This window comes from Dipodomys merriami, unplaced genomic scaffold (genome assembly GCF_024711535.1).
Source record: "Dipodomys merriami isolate MVZ:Mamm:240054 unplaced genomic scaffold, mDipMer1.0.p SCAF_81, whole genome shotgun sequence".
NCBI classification, from domain to species: domain Eukaryota; kingdom Metazoa; phylum Chordata; class Mammalia; order Rodentia; family Heteromyidae; genus Dipodomys; species Dipodomys merriami.
In genome coordinates, this window is record NW_027206413.1 from 1,735,146 (window position 1) to 1,756,415 (window position 21,270).

The window sequence follows — 21,270 nt, forward strand, 5'->3', positions numbered from 1 at the left end:
AGTAGTAGAGCGCTAGCCTTGAGCTGAAGAGCTGAGGGACAGCGCCCAGGCCCAGAGTTCAGGCCCCATGACCGGACCCAAAAAAAAATAAAATAAAATAAAATAAAATGTACTATCTGGCCGGGCGCTGGTGGCTCACGCCTGTAATCCTAGCTACTCAGGAGGCTGAGATCTGAGGATCGAGGTTCAAAGCCAGCCCGGGCAGGAGAGACCGTGAGACTCCTATCTCCAATAAACCACCAGAAAACCGGAAGTGGCACTGTAGCTCAAGTGGTAGAGCGCTCGCCTTGAGCTGAAGAGCTGAGGGACAGTGCCCAGGCCCAGAGTTCAAGCCTGTACTATCCAACAGGCACAGGTGGCTCACACCTCGCGTCCTATAATGACCAGTAGCAATAACTTTAATCCATTACACTGCAACAACCCACATTAGGTAACTACCTGCAGCTTCTCATTCAAGAGTGATCTGTTTTCTTGCACAAATAAACATGCTAGGTTTGGCCCTAAGAATCTACTGAATGAACCAACTGTGAATCGAGAATTTAGGGCATGTTAAGTGCAAAATAACGACGTATTAACCAGTTTTTCCAAAATAAATGTTTTGTTTACATTATAACCAGCTGCTATTAGACAGCAGTGTCTGCACACTCAGTATGAGAACCAACGGCTTCGGAAAAGCTTTCCACTTCAAAATGGCGGCTAAGCCGGCAACCCCACACCTACGTGGCCTTCTCCCTAGACTTTCTTGATTGTTCTCCACCATAAAATGGTACATATATACTGTCAACAGCTTAGCTAGAAGGTAAATGAGAATTTTTAGTTTTTTCCCTCTGATTTATCTATCCCAAGGCCTACAACAGAACTTACTTCATAAGAGCACCCAAAATATTTATTTATACATTAGTTGAATAAAATAATGAGCAAATGAACACTGAACTGCAAAGTTCATCTACTTGAACCATATCTAGTCAACCATAAAAAAAAAAGTTTTCTAATTTTTTTTGGTGTGTTTTCTACTTCTTGTAGTATAATCCTTCTCTTTTTATTCCATCATTTATAAAGGAACATTCTAGGTACAATAAAGGATCAGAGCAGGTTTGCATAAATCACTCTATCTTCCTGGTGTTAAGTAATCATGTCTAAGCCTAGTGTGTTGGTAGATATTTATAATCCCAGTACATGGGAAACAGCAGGATTTCCAGTTTGAGACCAGTATGGGCTACATAATTAAGACTTTGTCCTAAAAATGGGGGAAAAAAGCCTGCTCAATCCAGTCATGTATATCAGCAAAAATGAATTATTTCATTATTTTCCCAATGTGTCTATCTTGTACAATAGAGGGAAGACCCACAACTTCAACATTAAGATTTTCCAAGACACCTTTATAATACAAATCTGCAAATCCTAGTTGCATGCCCATTTTATTACCAGCCTATTACCTCGGTAAGTGCTCAGTAAAGCTGCTGGATGAATCAGCGCATTGCAAATGACCTACTAGAGACTGGAGTGCTCCCAGAGTTGGGCTGGTGCTCAGCCATCTCCTACACTGCGCAGTGCCCACTCTGGTGATCGCGTGTGCAGCTTGCTTCCGGACCTCGCCGCATAAAGCCTGCAAGGAGATACATTGCCATACAGGCAAATTTTCTGCTTCTTTTGGAGAAAATTTCTTGATAAACTCCACCTGAAGTAAATTGCAAAGAAACAAGAATCTCAGACAACTGGACGAATTTGAGAACTGTTTCCTCACTTGATATTTAAAGGAGGTAATGTAAATGAGCGTGGTTATTTTTGCCGCTGCAGCATTTATAAGGTGTAAGTGAAGCATGGCACACATGCCTGAGAGGGGCAGCGATGCTCCATGTACACATACAGAAGTCTCCTCATGACACAGTTTGCTAAAAGCCCATCACGGTAAAAAGCAGTTTCATCACAAAGCCCAACTGTACCATGAAAGCTAAGAGAGTTATTACACTGACTGGTGAATACCATCTTTTTAAAACTGTCTTATCTTTGAGTTGTACAAAGGAGTCACCATTCAACAGCTCAGTTGATGAATACAATGCATCTTGATCAAGCCATTTTATCTTTCTCTCCACCCCTCCTCCCTCGGTTTTCTTAGTCTCACAGGCTATGCATGAAATATTACAAGTGTGTTCTCACTTCCTCTTCACTCACTAGCATCCCTCCCTTTGATCTTTCCCCACAGCCTTCAACTGCCACTTTCCAGACATTCTTTTTGTTGGACTATGAATCTGTCTAAGGAATTACACCGTCTTGACTTCACCTCTGCAAAGACCACTTAAGTTTGTGTACATTTGCATACAACGTTCTATGTGTGTTCACATTTATAAGCTAGATCTAGCTTCCGCATGAGAGAAAACGTGCATCTTTGTGTCTGTGGGCCTGACTTCACTTACTTTTCTAGGTTCATCCATGTTCCTCCCTAACAGATGAGTAAAATTTATCACTGTATTCATAATTTTATGTGTATATGTACCACATTTTCTTGACCCATTCATTCACTAAGAATATTCAGGCCGTTTCCAGACCTGACTGTGGGGACAGGGGCAGCAGTGAACGTGACTGCGAGTGGCCCTCCTGAACCCTCATTTGAGCTCTTTTGGATAAAAGCCCAAGAGTGGTACTGATGGTTTGCAGAGTACCTCAGTATCTGTAATAAAATCCAAATACAAATGATACCTAATAATGATCTGAACAATTCAAAGAGTAATGCCAAAATTTGCTACATAGAAAGAGAACAAGATTCTAATGGACTCAACTACAAACACTCTAGTTGAAATCATTTTCAAGATTTCAAAGTCTTAAGACTGACAATAGCTCATAAGGAGTGAAATTTAAGAGAATTATGACTTCCCTGTTTAAAGAAGTATGTACAGAAATTTTTACTTTACACAGAAATGACAGCACAACTATTACTGTTCTTAAATAAGGTATATTAAAGTATTTTTCCTTCATTTAAGTAATTTTGAACTTTTGCTTTTTTTAGGTGGGAATACTAATATTTGTATACATACAATAATTATTCCCCCTAACCAGAAAACATTTTAGTATCTAAATATACTGTCTCTTCCCCTCAAATTATTATGCATCCCAGATGCATTCTCTTCATTTCTAGTAACACTGTGTCACTGACACTAAGTCAGGTTTCCAACCACGGCCCGTGGGACCATAAAGAAGAGTCTGCTTCACCGCTGTAGTGGTCCCCAGGCCTGGCTACACAGAAGCAAGTTACTGAGCTCTACTTAGTACTCAACACTCCAGTTCAGATCAGAGGATGCATAAAAGCAGACACTTTCCTCAATCATGCCACTGCTTGTTTCCCTCACAGCAGCAAACAACTAATAGTTGTTAACGATGCAATTTCCCCCTAAAAGTTCAACTATGAAAATGCACACTATGATAACTCTTCAAAATGAAAAGAGCAGATGATATAGATTTAATTACATGCGTCTCACACATCTGAAAAACCAGTGAAAAGATGTACTTCTTTTCCCTTGGAAGAATATTAAATGGATTTTATCCAAGGGATTAGTCAGGATGGAATCAGATTATCTGTATGTAATTTGAAGCAAGAACATCAAAATCTACTCCAGAAATCAGTAAGCTAAGTATCCGATGTTAAAAATTGATGCTCAGCTAATAACATTTAAGTATAGAATAAACAGGAGGGGAGCTCTGACGGGAATGTGAATCCAGTTTTTAGCAGGTGCATTGAGAGCAACCCTTGCCTGATGGGGTGGAGCCATGAGGAAGAAGAGTCGTTTCAACAGAATGGACAGGTGGGCGAGCTGCTGACATTCTCCGGGGGAAGATTTTATCTAGGAAAAGACAAGAAATGGAGGAAAAGATTTAACTGATTTAGAATTAGAGATTATAATTATAAGAAGACAGTGAGAAGCCAAACTATTTACGGTTCTTTCTGAAGGATAACACTGTAGCCAGTTAGCTTTGTGTTTGTTTTTGCTGACACCCAGGCTGGACACAGCCTGTGCTTGCTGGCAGTTTATCTCTGCCATGTCAGCCATGCCTGCAGCTCAACTTCTTGTTGGTTATTTTGAATCTGGGAGCTTCCTGGACATTTTGGCCTGGACTGGCTTGAAACTACTATCCTCTAGATCTTAGCCTCCTCTATACCTACAATTCTAAGTGGTGACTAATTTGGGACTATTCTTTCCTTCTCCAATGCAACTACACTGCTTTTTTAATAAGAAATTCTGAGCCAGGTGCTGGTAGCTCACACCTGTAATCCTAACTACTCAGGAGGCTGAGATTTGAGGATGTCAGTCTGAAGACAGCCCAGGCAGGAAAGTCCTCGAAACTCTTACCTCCATTAAAAACTACCAAAAAAAGACAGAAGTTAAACTGTGACTCAAGTGATAGAGCACCAGCCTTGAGAAGAAAAGCTCAGGAACAGTGCCAGGTCCTGAGTTCAAGCTTCACAACAGACAGCAACAAAAGAAATTCTTGAAATAATGTTTAAAACCTGGTATGTAAATCTATTCAAAAAAATTAATCTTAAGACCTTTTTTTAAAGAACTTTTTTAAATCTCTCTTTTTTAGGAGGGGCAGTACTGGGATTTGAGCTCTACCACGTGAGCCATGCCCACAGACCTTCTCGTTTTAGTTCTTTTTCAGATATGACCTCCTGCTCTTGAGCGAGCCAGCCGGGACTCAATCTCCCTGCCGAGGCCCTCACACGGCTGGGATTACAGGGATTACAGGCACGAACCAACACACCAACCAACACACCAACCGTCTTCTCTTAAGATCTCACCTTCTGCTCCAGTTGTCCTCATCCCACGATCCTTTCTATCTCTACCTTCCAAGTAGCTGAGATTATAGGCATGAACAATGGCCAGCCCCAAATTCACAAGAACTTTTCAATATCTAAGCATTAATAGTACAGAGGTGGAGTTTGATATAAGTAAAGATCTTAAATATTTTATAAAAGCAGTTTTATGCTTTTTTGTAACAATGCACTAGAAGAAATCCATTCCTATCGTAAAGCACTAGGAGAGTTTTAATGTAAATGAGATTGGGTTGCTGAGCACAGTGGCAATCGGGAGGCTGAGGCAGGAAGACTGCCAGTTAGAGGACAGCCACAAGGGAGACCCTGTCTAAACAAACACTGCAACATCAAAATCACTGTTGTGTGCAAGATGTGCTAGAGATTCAGTACAGTGAGTTATAATCTAGACATAATTATTAAAAAAAACACAAAAGGGATGGGTGTTCACATGATCAAAGAGCAGAGACAAAACCTAGCAGTCATAACCATCTCAAACGAACACATCAGTCATCCCCAAGTTCTAAGCAAAACTATCAACCTTGAAAAGACTCAAGTCATTGTCACTTTCTCTTTGTACTCAAGGACAAAAGGTGACATCAACTACAACCAAACTTAGTCCTCTCACATCTCCCTGACTGAAACAAGTTCAACAAAACCAGGAGCTAAGTGAAGTCCGATTAAAACAAGAAAGAGATGCTTTGCATTTACATTCAAATTTGTTCTCCACCTTGGTGGTCTTTCTTTTCTAGAACATTCTGAACTCTCTGAAATTTTGAAAATATAAGAAAAAATTTCCCACTTTGTATTGATAAGCTTTTAGAACTTTTTTACTAAAATCAAAGAAGGCTGGGAAGGTGGCTCAGTGGTAGAGCGCTTGCCTTGCATGCCTGAGGCCCTGGGTTCGATTCCTCAACACCACATAAGCAAAAAGAAAAAAGCCAGAAGTGGCGTTGTGGTTCAAGTGGTAGAGCTCTATCCTTGAGCTGAAGAGCTGAGGGACAGCACCCAGGCCCAGAGTTCAGGCCCCACGACCGGACCCAAATAAATATTCTTTGAGTTCCATACTGTTTCTCCTTTTTCTATTTACATTATTATACCCACAGAAAACATATGAGAAATGGGCATTACAGAGTCCTTCAGGTTGAACTCACCAGATGAGCAACCAGCGTGACATGATGTGCACAGAGCTCAGCAGTCCCATATCTGCAATGTACAAAGAAGGCATCTGAGTATCTACAAATATTCAAAAACGGAAGACAAGTGCCATAAAGATACAAACATGCTGATGAAGACACAGACACTGCTGTTACAGGCTGAGTGTCTCTTATCTCAAATACTTCAGAATTTGGATTGTTTTCATATTTGAAATATTCATCTATGCATAATGAGAGATCTTGGGGATGGCAACCAATCTAAATATGAAATTCAAAATTGTTTCATATACATCTTACCCATACATCCCAAAGGTCATTTGATACAATATTTGTGAATATAATGAAGTTTAATTTTATTCTGTTTTCTATCTGCAACATCAAGTCTGTGCTCAAAAGTTTTGGGTTTTAGAGCATTTTGGATTTCAGATTAGGCCTGAGTGTTCCCTGGCAAAGGAATATAACAATATACAAAACCACCTAATAAGCACATGGATTATATCAACAACAAAAAAGGAGGAATAATTCCCTATTCCCTTGTTTAGTACTGTGGTATAAAACTATTTAGAGATGTAATTCAAGATTATTGAAATGAGACTTTTCTAGGAACTTAAAATTATAAAGTCATTTATTGTTAGTCACTAAAAACCAATGCAAGCTCCAAACAGTAAGATCTAGTACCGAGCCACGAAGCACCACACGTCCATTGCCAACAAAGAGGTGATCATGTTCACACCCAGCACAGCATTCAGCAGCGCAGTGTCCTAATGAAAACAGACATGACTTTATTAATGTGCTATATCCCAAACATCATCATGAATAGTCACACTAAAACAAGAATCCAGAGAAGAGGAAAGCTAATTTTCTAAGTATTTGAAGAACCTACAATGTCATTCCCTCAAGTATGCTGAGCATCTAATCATTGTGTTGGGCTGTGAGGAATCAACTTGTATTTAAATGTGTAACTCAATCAGTAAGATCCATGAAGATTAAGTACCCTGAAAAGTTTAAAGCAACATAAGTAAAATTTACTTTTCTACCTTAAATTTTCATATATAAATTTACGTGTTGGATGTCATCCGTACCTTAAATTTGATCCTAGGCTTTACTCAACCTCTTTACTAATCCAATTCCATTCGCATTTTTTAAAAGTCTATATTATGCCTGAGATATACCAGAGACCTAATCTATTTTGTGAAACCTAGGTAATTATTTTCCTCACAATGTTTTTCCCCCACTCAAAATTATTTCTCATATAGTTTAAACTTTAGCTGTAAGTACAATAGTAAACAAAGACTATCATTTCTTTAAAGCACTTGAATTAAAGCATAAAATGGGTAAGTTGAGGAAATGATGTGTAGACAAAGGAATATTCACTATTCCCACGCTGTCTTTTACAGATGAGTCACAATTTCAATAAGGAGAAAGCCAAAGTGTAATATACACGTTAAGTAAACTGCTTACCAGCTCAGCAAAGAGCGAAGGATGAAAGGAAGTGATAAAGGTACACAAATGAACACAAACATGCTGGTACAAGGTGCTGGCAGCCTCAGCTCGCCCTTTGCTCTCTACTCCCTGTAAATGAACAGGCAGAGAGAGTTCGCCAGAACACTGCTCAAAACTGTAGAAAATGGCTCTGAATAGAGAAATCCTGCAGGCAAATGGAGAATATTGAACCCACATTAATAGTAATAACTAGCAGATAAAATGTCATATCAGAGGGTTATTTTTACAAATTAAAATTTCAAGGTATAATCAATAACAACTGCTAGTATATATGAATATGTGTACATAAAAATAAAATATACTCATTGGCAGAAAAAAAATCCTTAAGGAACAGAAAATATTTTCATCGTTTACCAATTGTCTGTTATACTAGTAAGTTACACAAAATCAGCGTAAAAGTTCTTCAAGGATTTAAAACATATCTAAATTACAAAAAGCAGCATACTTCAGACAGGGAGGAGTCATTTTAATACTGCAATAGTTAAAAATACTTTTATGGGCTGGGAATGTACTTAGTGGTAGAGTGCTTGCCTAGCATACATGAAGCCCTGGGTTCAATTCCTCAGTACCATATAAACAGAAAAAGCTGGAAGTGGCACTGTGGCTCTAGTGGTAGAACGCTACCCTTAAGCAAAAGCTCAGGGGCAGTGCCCAGGCCCTCAGTTCAAGCCCCCAGGACTGGCAAGAAAAAAAGTAACTTTTATGAAGGACTTAAGAAACAAAAAAAAAGTAGGATACACTAGTACCTCATTTATAATCCTAGCTACCATCCTAGCTACTTGGGAAACTAAGGTCTGAGAATTAAGGTTCACTGGCAGCTTGGGAAGACAAACTCTAATTACTCAGCAAAACGCTGGAAGTAGAAGTGCTGTGACTCAAGTGACAGAGCATGCCCTGTGAGGGGAAAAGCCAACCAAGAGTTTATGCCTTGAGTTCAAGTCCCAGTGCCAGTATTAAAAAGAGAAAGAGAAATATGCATCGGTATAGACAACAAAGCCTGTATATAAAAGCAAACGTAAATGAGCAGTCTTACTGCAGCAAGCTGTATTAGCAATGCAGGAGAGGACAGGAACGAAAGGAGCTGAGGAGTGGGATGGCTTTAAAGCAGACCTGGGACCTCTGACATTAGGCTTCACTTTTGAGCAGGAGAAAAGGAAGTCCAGAGCCAGGGCTGGAGAAACGGACAGAATGGGCTACAGAAGAATAAAAAACTTGGAGCACAGCAATAATTCACAGTCTGGAACTACAACCTAGATTGGTGTTGGCAAGGAAGATGAGAGACAAGTGAACTTTCCCAGGAGACAGACACCTTTCAAGTATCCTATCAAAGCTCTTTCCTTAATGTGACTACTTCAATCTACTCTATTACAGTCAATAATTGTTTTTAATGATGACCACTGGGCAATAAACATTGCACAAAATTTAAATACTAAAAATATCTTAATATTTTTATCATGTTACCAATTTTATACCTAGGTCACTGTAACTACTAATACATCTGACATAACAAAAAGCATGTTGTTTTCAGATGGATTTCATTATGCTGCTCAGGCTAGTCCCAAACTCCTGAACTCCAAAAAAAAAATCCTGCTGTCTCAGCTTCCCAAGCAGGTGCAATTATAGGAACACAACATGTCTGGCTTAAGCCTAATTTTACAACCACTACAGTAAGGCAATTCAAGTCAGCAGTAATATAATTAAATATAGACATGTTTGTTACCTGGCAGCGCCTTGGGAAACTTGGTTTTCTGTACACCACAGGGTCTGCACGTGCTCAGGCTGAGCGGGCAGCTTGTCCATGACAACCACCAGGAGCAGGCATTGTGGGAACTGAAGCTCACAAGGCAGGTCTTACAGGAGATTAGGTTACACAGTAAGTTACAGCAAACTGGCAAAAATACAGCCTAAGTATTTTCAGAACTTTGATATTTTTATAAAGAAATTAAAGGATTGTTTTTTTTTCCCCCCAGTTATGGGGCTAGAACTCAGGGCTTGGGTGCTGTCCCTGAGCTCCTTTGCTCAAGGCTAGTGCTCTACCACTTTGAGCTACAGTTCCACTTCTGGTTTTTGAGTGGTTAATTGGACAGAAGAGTCTCATGGAGACTTTTCTGCTGGGGCTGGCTTAGAATATCAATCCTCAAATCTCAGCCTCTGAGTAGCTAGGATTATAGGCATGAGCCACTGGCACCTGGCTAAAGGAATGATATATATGTATTTTTTAATGAAAAACATGCTTCAATAGAAAAACATTCTAAAACTTAACTTTGAAAAAGAATGACTACAAAGAAGGAAACAACGCTGTTTCTAACACATCATAATTACTAATGATTTAACATCAAATGTTTTGAAACTTACCTAATTTACTATCCAAAACTGCCTGCATGAAGGACTGGAGTGGGAGAAGCTGGCTGATGAGAGGGTCCAGTGTCACAAGGAAAGCACATGCGACCTCCTCCTGCTGTGCTTTGGAAATGCTGGCAGCATACAGACTGGGAGGAAGCTTGCTGGAAAGACAGGCAAAAAACCCATTTACAATGGTGTCCTAACACCTTGTTGTAGAAATATGCAAAAAATATACCAGTGCTGGTAGCTCACAGCTATCAATCTAGCTACTCAATTGGCTAAGAGCTGCAGATCACAGCCCAAAGCCAGCCAAAGCCTGGAAATGGACATGTGGCTCAGGTACTAGAGCTCCAGCTATGCTACTGTAAGGGAAAAAGCTGAGGGAGAGCTAAAGACAAGCCCAAGTACAGGTACACAGATAACTTAAAATAGAATATTGCATTTACTATGAAGCAATACTGTTTTTCAGCAGCAAGAGCTTTATAAGAAATAAAGTACACTAATGCTAAGGGGGATTAACTTTACGCAAATGTTTCAGTAATTGGGCTCTAAATAACTCTTTATTCAATCAGATATGTATTCAATATTTTGTCTCTACTTTGTGGTAAATGTATTTATTAACGTATTTTTGATGTGTAAGGAAGTAGTTAAGAATACTATGTTTAGTAAAACTCACATGGAACCTATCCTTCAAAAGCTTCTATATTCAATTACTTTAGGCAAGTAGACAAAAATTTACTACAACCTTAAGAAAAACCACTTTGATATTTTATTTTAAATGAAGATGTATTTAAACTTCACATGCAACAAATGGTACTGAGACAGTTTAAAAATTGTAAGACTTTCTTTTTACCTGTATATTTGAAGATATAGCCGGTGCAATACAGAGCAAGAATCAGAGAGGAAAGGATGGAATTCCTAAAATAAAACAATACTGTTTATTCTTTGAATACATGATTTTCCAATATATACTCTCCCCCATTATCTGCATATCACACATTTTAAAAAATAATCTTAAGTGAGAAAGAATGAAAAGGAACTTGAGGCTAAGTACCAACAACTCTTTACTGTTATTCCTGCCATCATAACCATGGTTATCAGTTATCAAGCATCTAGTATGTAACTAGACAAACATCAAGTGGCATTTCAGTTCTCTATGTGTACTATGTTATTATCTCCATTTCATAGAAAAGAAAGCTGAAGGTCAGCTATCAAGTAACTTGGAGTACGTAGCTAAAAATCATTAAGGCTGGGATTGCAGGCCCAGACGTAATTTCCTCACCATTATGATCAGTATATCTCTTGGAAGGTAATGGTTTGTACTAAATTTTAAGATTTAAGGTAAACACATGCCCAAACAGCTAAATCCAGAACTAAACTTTAAGACTACGTAGGGAGGTCTAGATGGTTCATGCCTGCCCGTAATCGTCTACTTTGAAGTCTGAGAACAAGAGGACTGAAGTTCAAGGCCAGTGCTGACAGCAAGGTCCAAGAGTCCCCTCTCAGTAGGAAGAAGCTGATTATGTTAGTGTGCCTATAATCCCAGCTCTGACAGAAACTGTAGAATAGGCAGTGTGGTCCAGGCATGGAAGCAAGACACTATCTCAAAAATAGCTACTGCAAATAGGGCTGAAGATGTGGCTCAACAATTTAGTGCCTACTTAGCAAATGTGAGGCATTGAGGTCAACCCTGTAGCACAAAAAATTATACACATATAAACTTAATCTGTAAATATTTGTTTACATAAAACATTACACTGCCTTATGTATAAATTTCAGTATTTGATAAATACATACTTAAATGTTTGCTTAAAAGAAAAAAAGATTTAAGATAAAAAAGCTGGCCATCAAGTTAAAATGGAAGGATTATGTAGGACTCTAAATCAACCAAGGAGTGAGGAATATGAAGGGGGGAGGGGTGAATATGATCAAAGTACTTCATACACATACAAAAATAGTATGAGGTCCATTAAAATTGTTTGGTTACAACAAAAGAGTGATGGTGACTTTGATCAAAGTACATCATATGCACCGATGACAGCCTTTTGTACTAAAAAAAAGAAAAAAAAGTTAAAATACCCTGGCTTTTAAAACCTGCTGTGCCTTCAACACACCAAGCAAGCATCAAATGGGTAACTATCATCATGTGCCATCTGCGTACCACCCACACTGTATCTCTGCCACTAGAATATACACCTTGCATGCTGCAGAGAACCAACGATAAGAAGCAGACAACCACTTTAAGAGGTAACTGCCCAGAAGGACCACTTGGTCCATCTACCAAGCTTAGCAATGAGAAAGAGACAGGGCATCAGCCCTGGAATTCTGAAGATAATAATGTCTTCAGAGATCCTTCTTCCTTCAAAAATAAACGTCAAAAAGAAAACATGAATAATCAATGTCTGCAAATCATTAACATCTATTACTCCTTCTTTTATTGACAGTCTGCCTGGGCAACTTAAATTTATTCTGTTCATAAAACATCAAATATTACTGCCATCCTAATAACTCCCAAATAGGCAGATTTCCTTAAAATTGACAGTTTCGAGGGTTTGAGCATTTAAATGATTGAATTCAGAAATATAAAGGAAATAATGGGTGAATAGTATTCAAAGACAAATTCAATTGCTTCCTGAAAATTCATGTTTACAGAAATAATTTTGTTTACATTTACATTAATATTTTTTCAGAAAATTTAATAAAAATAATGGCAGCTACTTGAAAATCTATCAGATGCTCAAAAGTAAATTCAGAAAAAGATAAATACAGAAGATTGGCTTTGGCACTGATAAAAATAGATAATTCACAATTCATAATTTAGCATACTTTTATGATTAAAAAAAACCTTACCTTAGTATAGTGCAACAGGGAGTTGGCAAAGAAACGACTTAATTTGAGTGTCTTCTGAAATAATCTGTAGTCAGCATCATCCTGTTTCAAAATAAGGAAATAGGCAAGCATAAAAATAATATGAAATTGGCCAAACTTATGAGATGATTTTTTTCCCCAAAACACTTAATTTTCCAAGAAAATTTATTTTCTGTACACTGGTTAAGCAATACAAATACTAAAGGACAACAGAGCCATTTCAAATAGTTAATCCTGTATTAGTGAAAGTAACAGTAACTTACCACAGAAAAAGAAGTGAATGGTCTTTAAGAGTTGACTTGAAAGTGAAATTTAAATAATCCATTATCATTCTCTACTATATAAGAATCAGGTTAATAGCTAAAAATTAAAAACAAAACAAAAACCCCAGATCCTGATATATTAAAGAAAATAGTTAAAAGAAATTAAAAAGAAAAAAATCCAAGCCATCAATTAATACTGAAGAAGTCCAAATTACAAACTAATTACCTATCTTTTGGAGAGAGAAAGCACGAAAGCTAATAAAGATTAAAACCAAACAGTATACACTATCCCTAAGCTGGAAAGTAGAGGAATAAATGCTTTCTTTAATAATTGGCAGAAGAATAAAACAACTTTATTTTTATCAAGAACTAAAGTATAAAATTCCTTGACTAAATAGCAATTCAATTTCTGGAACTTTATCTTGCAAACACAAATACTAACACAGGTATGTTATACAAAGTTTTTTATATCATGAAAGCTAAAATGACCCAACTGTCCAGCACATGGACAGTGACTTAGTACATTTCTGCTATTTGCATATAATATAATTACAAACAACTACTAAAGAGAATAGGGTAGATATACTGTCATGGACATAAAAAGCTCAAAGACAGATTAAAAGCTTTAAAGTACTGTCATAAAGTTAAATTACATTGATAAATGTTCTCTAATTGTGTGCATTATTTTATTCTAAAAAATCCGTTGGGGCTGGGAAGGTGGCTCAGTGGCAGAACGCTTGCCTTGCATGCCTGAGGCCCTGGGTTCGATTCCTCAGCACCACATAAGCAAAAAGGAAAAAGTCGGAAGTGGCGCTATGGCTCAAGTGGTAGAGTGCTAGCCTTGAGCTGAAGAGCTGAGGGATAGCGCCCAGGCCCAGAGTTCAGGCCCCACGACCAGACACCCCCCCCCAAAAAAATCCCTTAATGTTGAGCATGTTTGATTTTGTTCAGATACAGCGAAACTCTAATAAAACGTAATCAAAATATGTTAATGATGCACTAAATGAATACAACACTTCATTCTGACTTCCATTAAAAATTGAAAAGTGATTATCTATAAATGACCTAATTTAATGTACTTTATTCTAAAGTCCAAATACATTAAGACAAAGTGAAAATTGTTTGGAAAATGTCCTAAATATACGTAGTGAGTAGCAAAGACATTACTAATCAGAATTTAAAGTATACAAACTAAGTTGTTTCAACTGATTGTCAGATTCAAATTCGCACAATGATCAAAAACATGAGAATTTGGCTAGTTAGGAAACTTTTAAATTAAATTCTTTGATTTTTTATACAGTTAATATAAACTGCACAATAAACCATTCTGGCTAGTACGCTCCTGACTCCAGTTTTCTCTTGGCACTACAGACTGTATTGTTCCTTGGGCTTCCTCTGCCTCCTTTTGTCCAAGAAATTATCAACTAATCTTATTTTCTACATACTAGCTACAGAATGTGTAGTATCAAGATAGGCAAAAAGGAAGTTACTAAGTGAGATGTTGACGACACAGATCACAGGACAAAGAAGGGAACAACCTCTCTGCAAGGGTCAAGTAACCTTCCCTTTTCAGCCAGCTGAGGGAACCTTGCTGAAAGAGATCTAAAGGTAGAACAGACAAGAGAAAAGGAACAGCTGTGAAAGGAAAAAGCTAGCCGCTTTCTAACACAATTCCTCACTTCTTCGCACTTCCAGAACTCTTCTCAAAGTTCTACCCCCAGGTACGCTCAGTCCTTCCTGATTATCTCTACTCCTAGAGTTGCCAACCACAAGTTTTAGGCCTGGATGAATTTCTATGCTTCAATTCCCACAGCTGCTTGGTGGAGAAGAATACAGACATAAATGAATCTGTACCATCTTGCAGGTTCACAAGAGAGATTGAATAGTCCCTATTCTAGGAAGAAATTTCCAACTCATTTCCCACTCACGTGATTACATACGGCTAGTAGGCCCTAAGTAGTTAACCTAGGGCTGTTTAAATAAAATTAGAGCACCAGTCTGAGAACAAAAAGTAATTGTTATAGGAAAATGAGCTGTAACTGTCCACCTTTTACAGACTTTTAGAACACTTACCTGTTTTACAAACAAGACACCAATTCAACACTGACTTCTTGAAGTCAGAATATAAATAAGTACATACCAGTTTCAAAAAACTGATATACACGTACACACAGGTATCACTAAAGATTGCAATAAAGATATTTTTGTCTTTGACTGTGGCTATCAGAAAGACCTATTAGAAAAAAAAAATTTTTTTACATCTCAGGAGAATGCCTTGAGCAACCATGATGAGAGATATATAAACTCTGGAGGTGATAAAAACAAATTAATGAAATGTTCTGAATAAAATACAATTATCAACCATAAATAACCCTACAAATTATTTACTATTCTTCAGTACAGTGATCCATATATTCAAGTGTAATTAGATAACTGCAAAGGAACTAAGAATTATTTCTAGTGCTATTAGCCAAATTTACCTGTGATTCTGACTGTGTCATCTGTTCAGCCAACTGTAAACAAGAATGGAAGGAAAACAGAATGTCTTCGCATAAACTAGAAATTATATCTTTGTGTTTCAATTGGTTCTTTACAAGTGACTGGTGCTTAAGGCTCTGCCTAAATAAAAAAGAAAACAAAAAAATCACTACAAGTAACACAACCAATAACTCAAGACAATATCTTTACAGGACACTTATATTCAAGGTGATACATTTTATTTCTGAAGCACCTGAATGTATTTAAGTTAGTACCCAATGTTTCATTTCCCCGTGTCAAGTATCAGCTGAGCTCACTCCATTCCGGACATTCTGTCAGGCCCTGGCGCTAAGAACACAAATGAACACCATCTCTGCCCTATCTGTATGAGTGTGAAATAACTGCAAGAATAATTATTACAGTGTGGTAAATGCTAAGATGCAAAAGTCTAAATGCTACAATTAGGGACTTAATCTTATTCTGAAAGTCAGGTTTTCAAAGAATATACTGTCATAAAGATAACCCTGAAGCTGAGAACTAAAATGTAAACAGCAGTAAGCAGCATGTACAGAAGGAGAGAGAGAAAAGCAGTCAAAAATGCAGGGAAAGGAGAATTTTACGTGCTTGAGACTATCATGAGATAGGCTAGTGATTGAAGCAAGGTTCAGAGAGGTTTTTAGGTTGTTACAACCTAAAATCCTGGTACAATAGGATAGCTTTTAAGTAGCATAATGACACGATCTGATTTACTTATTAAAAGGACCACTCTGAGGCAGGGCATGATGGGGTTTATGCCTATAATTCTGCTACACTGAAGCAGAAATCAGGAGAGACATGTCAATCATGGCTTGAAGCCAACACAGCAAAAAAATACTAGTAAGACTCCATTTCAACAAAACAATTTAGGCATGATGGGTGATACACACGTACAAACCTAGCTACCGGGATTCAGAAAGTGAAAATTACTTTATAAATAAGATTATTCTTAAGTCTAATCTTACTTATTATTTAATATTTATATTTATTATTTAATAAACATAAGGAAGGAATTACATTACAGCTCTACAGTATTTACTAATTTACCTAAGCTTAGAAACAGGATACTTGATAGAGGATTAAACAACAGTAGCAGAAGGCAAGTGATACAGGCATAATCTGGTCCACAGATAACTACAGAAGGCAAGTGATACAGGCATAATCTGGTCCACAGATAACTATTTCATATCTAGCTAACTACACAGGCATTCCCATCCTCTGCCCCATTTTAGGAGTATGAGAATAAAGAAGTCCAGCTTGGTTTGGGACTACAGGTAGGACAGCTGGCTTACCAAACAGTAGCTACACACATCCACATACAACGTGTCAAGAATCATTTAAGGAAACATGAATAATCAGGATGCAGGCTACAGAAAACATGTTATAGGAAGTAAAAACTAGTCAGGCACTAGTGGCTAAAACCTGCAATGCTAGCTACTCAAGAGGCTGAGATCTTGGGATCAAGGGTCAAAGGCAGACCAGGCAGAAAAATCCTCAAGACCGTATCACCAATTAGAGAAAGCTGGACTGGAAGCATGGCTCAAATGGACTGGGGTGCCTGCTGTGACTGATAGCGTCAAGCAAGAGTGCTAGGCCCTGAGTTTTTAAAGTCCTGATACTAAACATAAAAAAAAACTTTAAAACCCCACAAAACTAAAAATGAATAAACTTACTTAATTATAAACTTCCACGTATTGGCATGAAATGCTTGATCCATACTGGAAATAACAGAGCAGATGTCCAACAATGAATGGATAACTACAAAGAGAGATAACAGAGCTCTTAGGATATTCAAATGTCCTATGGGCTGTTTCTCCTATATTTAAAAGTATCTCAGGAGGCTGAGATCAGAGGATCATGGTTTAAAGCCAGCCTGGGCAGAAAAGCTCTCAAGACTGCAGCTCCAAAATAACCTGCAAAAATGTGGGCTGGAAGCATGGCTCAAGTGGCAGAGTATCAGCCACTAACAAACAAGCTGAGCTAAGCACAAGGCCCTAAGTCCAAACCCTGGTTCTAGAAAGTTCAAATGAATATTTCAGGATTTGATTCAATTAAAATAGATAATGAAGAGCAAGCAGCTCCCAGGCCGGCACAGTGCAGAGAGTCAAGCAAGGTAGTGAGAAGAGCGTGGTCCTGCAGGCCTGTCTCCTGATGGGGCCACCGGCACCGCTTGAGCCCCTTTAGTTTCTGTTCCCTGAGCCTCTGGGCTGGGCCAGCTATGGCATCTGGTCTTCCCAGGCAGGGGAGCCGCGGCCTGGGCCTGCTGCTGCCCCACTGGGGAGCTGGGTAGGGGCCAGAGCTGCTGAATCCACTATTCTTTTTGCCTCCAAATCCCCTTTCCTGCTGTTGTTCCAGTTTTTCAGTTCTCAAGCAGTTCTCAACAGGCTCTCAATGCAGACATACGAAAAAGTATTTATTGAATGAACTGACAAGATATCTAAGATTTGCTGTTAGTAACCAACTAGGGGTAGGGACTGTGGTGCAATAAAGATAGGAATAAAGCTGGGTGCCAGTGGCTCACGCCTGTCATCCTAGCTCCTCAGGAGGCTGAGATCTGAGGATCGCCGTTCAAAGCCAGCTCAGGCAGGAAAGGCCATGAGACTCTTATCTCCAATAAAAACCACTCAGAAAACCAGAAGTGGCACAGTAGTAAGTACTGCAGGCCCCCAAGTGGAGGGCAGAGTCCCAAGACCACCATCCACTGGGGGTCATTGCTGTCAGGAAGGAAGGTCATCTGCACAGACCCTCCTAGAGGAACAATGGTAAAGATCCAACCAGACAGTGGAGGATGGAACACCCAGAGAACCATCCACTGGGGCTCCTATTTTGGCCACAGAGAATGATAATCTGCTCAGACCCTCACGGACTACCAACAGCATATTCTGGAACAGAGCCTCCCTCCCACCCCCCCACTGAGGTTTGTTTGTATGGCAGAGGAGAGGCTTCTGAATGACCAATGATGACAAATGTCCAACCACTGTGGACCCAAGCAGTGGGAACAGAGTCCCAGGGTGCCATCTACTGGGTGAACATCTCTACCCCAAAGCTGAAGGGAAGGCCCACGGGAACTGGCTGCTGAGCAGTGTCAGCAGCTGGAAAGATTAAACCACGCCAGGGTCAGGCGGCCTCAAAGGTCACCAACACAGTGCAACTCGACTTGAGCCCTGCACCAAAGCAGAGGTCACCAAGGCTCTGCGATTCAACTTGACACTCAAAAGAGACAGAGGTCACCAAGAATGAATCATGTGACTTGAGACCCAAAAAACTGCTGAACCTCTTGATATCAGGGTAAGCTGAAAGCACAGGACACTGAACGACGCCAGGCCACCTCAAACACCAACAAGGGGCCTAAAGAGTTGCCCATTTATGGACAGCTTTCTTAAATTCAAAACTACGTTTCATTCTACAGCCAAAAAAGACAAGAGTACAAAGTCACCTTGATCAGCAAGAGCAGGCAAGAAGATGAGAGTCCCCAATTGAGACCACAGCTGCTGAAATCTAGGCTGCTGAAACGAATTCAGCAACAGAAGGCACCAAACCAGACAAGGTCACGTCAAGCACCAAGATCAAGAATCAAACTGTAAGCCCCCAAACACAGCACAGCCAGCCCACTGGACTCCTAGAACCACCTTGCCCAACGAGAAAGAACGTTACCATCCGCCCCAAAAGACGCAGCCAAACCCTTGGGCTATCATTCCAAATGTTAAACTTCATGGACCCTCAATGGCCACTAACAATGTATATGTCACAAGTCCCCTAGGAAAAGGGGGCCCAGCCACTGGACTTTTGGCTGCCAGGCGTAATTTGATGACCAAAGAGACTTAACCACTCAATGATGGCTCAAGCACAATAAGAGTATTTGTCAGAGCTGAGAAGCATTTGAATAGCAGAAAGCCAATTTCAGTGCCAATATCCCTTGTTATTGTCCCCTAAGGGAAAAACTCCAAGTGCTTCCCAAACTTGGATGAAGTCAGTGAATGCCTAACGCCTCACACCAGACCTTCTGCCTTAGCAAGTCACCTCATGTGAATGACAGACTTGCCCAGGTCAACATGTGATTGGTTCTAAGAACATACTTCTAATTGCTTCAGACATCACCCACAGAACACCAAATGTTGGGGACCAGATTTCTTGCTATGAGTTACGGTAAAAAAAATCTGAAAACTACTATCTCAGTACATGGACTATGTTATAGAGCACAAAGTAGCAGAGCTTGCTTTGTTAAAGCTTACGTAAATGTGTAGTAAAGAACCAAAAAGTTTTACACTTAAAAAGCTGGACACTTACCCACTACTGAACAGACATCGTGAATCACTAGAAACAATATTGTAAACAGCAAGTTTCCTTCACTCACCTATTACCATATCCAAAATATCACCATTTGAATCTACTGATGGGTCCAGCAAAACTGCGTCCACCAATTCCATCAGCTGCTTTTGAAGAGAGTAAGCTTCCTTGAAAAGAGCCTGGAGAAGGTCCGACACTAGGTGCAAACGTCCAGAATACACAGATTCACTGTTCTGATCACAAAAATGTAAAAATAAGAGCAAATGTAAGCCTTATAAAAAGCTCAAGAGCCAAATTTAGTTTAACTCATTCTATCAGAGATCATAAATGTAACACTTTTAACCAAACTACATATTAAAACACCTGGTTTTAGTGCATAACTGTTTCATGTAATTTTTATAGAGATTAAGCATGTGTAAAATGATCTCTCATTTTCATGATCTTTCAAATACAGAATTAAGACAAAAAGAGTAAGTGTATGGCATTTTAGCACAGTCACCAAGTAAAATTATTAATTAGTATTTTTAATTTCCTCAACAAATGTAAATATCAAAACTGCCTATGCCCTATAAATTCTTAACCAAGCTTTTGTGCATTAAAGCTACTTCAGTAATGTAGAGATGACTAAGGGTTAACTTCCCTCTGTAGAACAAAGTTCAAGCACTTACTCATTAAGGTGAGGAAACACAAAGACTATATGACACAAAGACTACAGTACTTCTGTGATTACATACAAATAAGATAGAACAAAACAGCCCTTAATTAAGGGGCCACTCTTTAGGACTACACTTTAATCACTTATTTTTCTATTTTAGTTGGCACTTTGCCACTGAAACTAAACTACTTATTTAGACCTATTACTTACCTTACAATGTACAAATGTACTTCTGATTACATGAAGGACAGAAGAAGGGAGACTATGAATTTTTTCTAGAACGACTGATTCCTGGGTGGCGCAGACATGCTGAACACATCCTGTAAGAACTTCCAAGACCTGTACCATCGTCTGGAAATAAGATGTTTCATTCTAAATGTAAGTTTCTGTGTACACTAAAAGAGATATCCAACAATATGCTGTGTGCTAGGGGCACAGCAGTGAACAAAACTCTTCTCTTTTCACAGAACCACAAATGTTAAACCCACTGGCTAGCAATTTGAAAGCCTAACCCACACTTCAACGCATACTGCAAGCATTCTACATATACGCCTTCAAACTGCAGGTAGGGTACTATCTTGTTATTTTTCCTTTTTTCATAGGAAAGCAGGTATATACCTACTATGAAAATGTATAAAAGAACTCAGAATTCATCTTTCTATATTCATTTTAAGTCATCACATTTATTCCAAAAATACATGGCATTTATCAACAGGATAAAAATTGTTTATTTACTTAAAAAGAAGAGTTTCACATTGCTGGGCACCAGTGGCTCATGCCTGTCATCCCAGCTACTCAGGAAGCTGAGATCTGAGGATTGCAGTTCAAAAATTTTCTGCCCAGCCCGGGCAGAAAATTCCGTGAGACTCTTATCTC

General features: G+C 38.9%; 1 protein-coding gene across 5 annotated transcripts in view; it reads right to left on the reverse strand.

Annotated features, from left to right (window-relative positions):
* The window catches only part of LOC138819702 (FIGNL1-interacting regulator of recombination and mitosis-like), a 35,897-nt gene that overhangs the window by 9,893 nt on the left and 4,734 nt on the right, over positions 1-21,270 (reverse strand). For 4 of the 5 annotated variants that reach the window (XM_070011208.1, XM_070011207.1, XM_070011209.1 and 1 more), the window contains 13 exons: positions 20,605-20,745; positions 19,807-19,972; positions 17,126-17,210; positions 15,419-15,557; positions 12,658-12,738; positions 10,661-10,725; positions 9,820-9,968; positions 9,185-9,314; positions 7,423-7,609; positions 6,640-6,722; positions 5,959-6,010; positions 3,747-3,836; positions 1,493-1,678 (listed from right to left, as the gene is read on the reverse strand). In XM_070011208.1, the coding sequence (XP_069867309.1) occupies positions 1,493-1,678; positions 3,747-3,836; positions 5,959-6,010; positions 6,640-6,722; positions 7,423-7,609; positions 9,185-9,314; positions 9,820-9,968; positions 10,661-10,725; positions 12,658-12,738; positions 15,419-15,557; positions 17,126-17,210; positions 19,807-19,972; positions 20,605-20,745 (1,554 nt within the window). Of the gene's footprint in view, positions 1-1,492; positions 1,679-3,746; positions 3,837-5,958; positions 6,011-6,639; positions 6,723-7,422; positions 7,610-9,184; positions 9,315-9,819; positions 9,969-10,660; positions 10,726-12,657; positions 12,739-15,418; positions 15,558-17,125; positions 17,211-19,806; positions 19,973-20,604; positions 20,746-21,270 lie in introns of those variants that run through there. The other variant, XM_070011211.1, reaches the window with a different exon arrangement.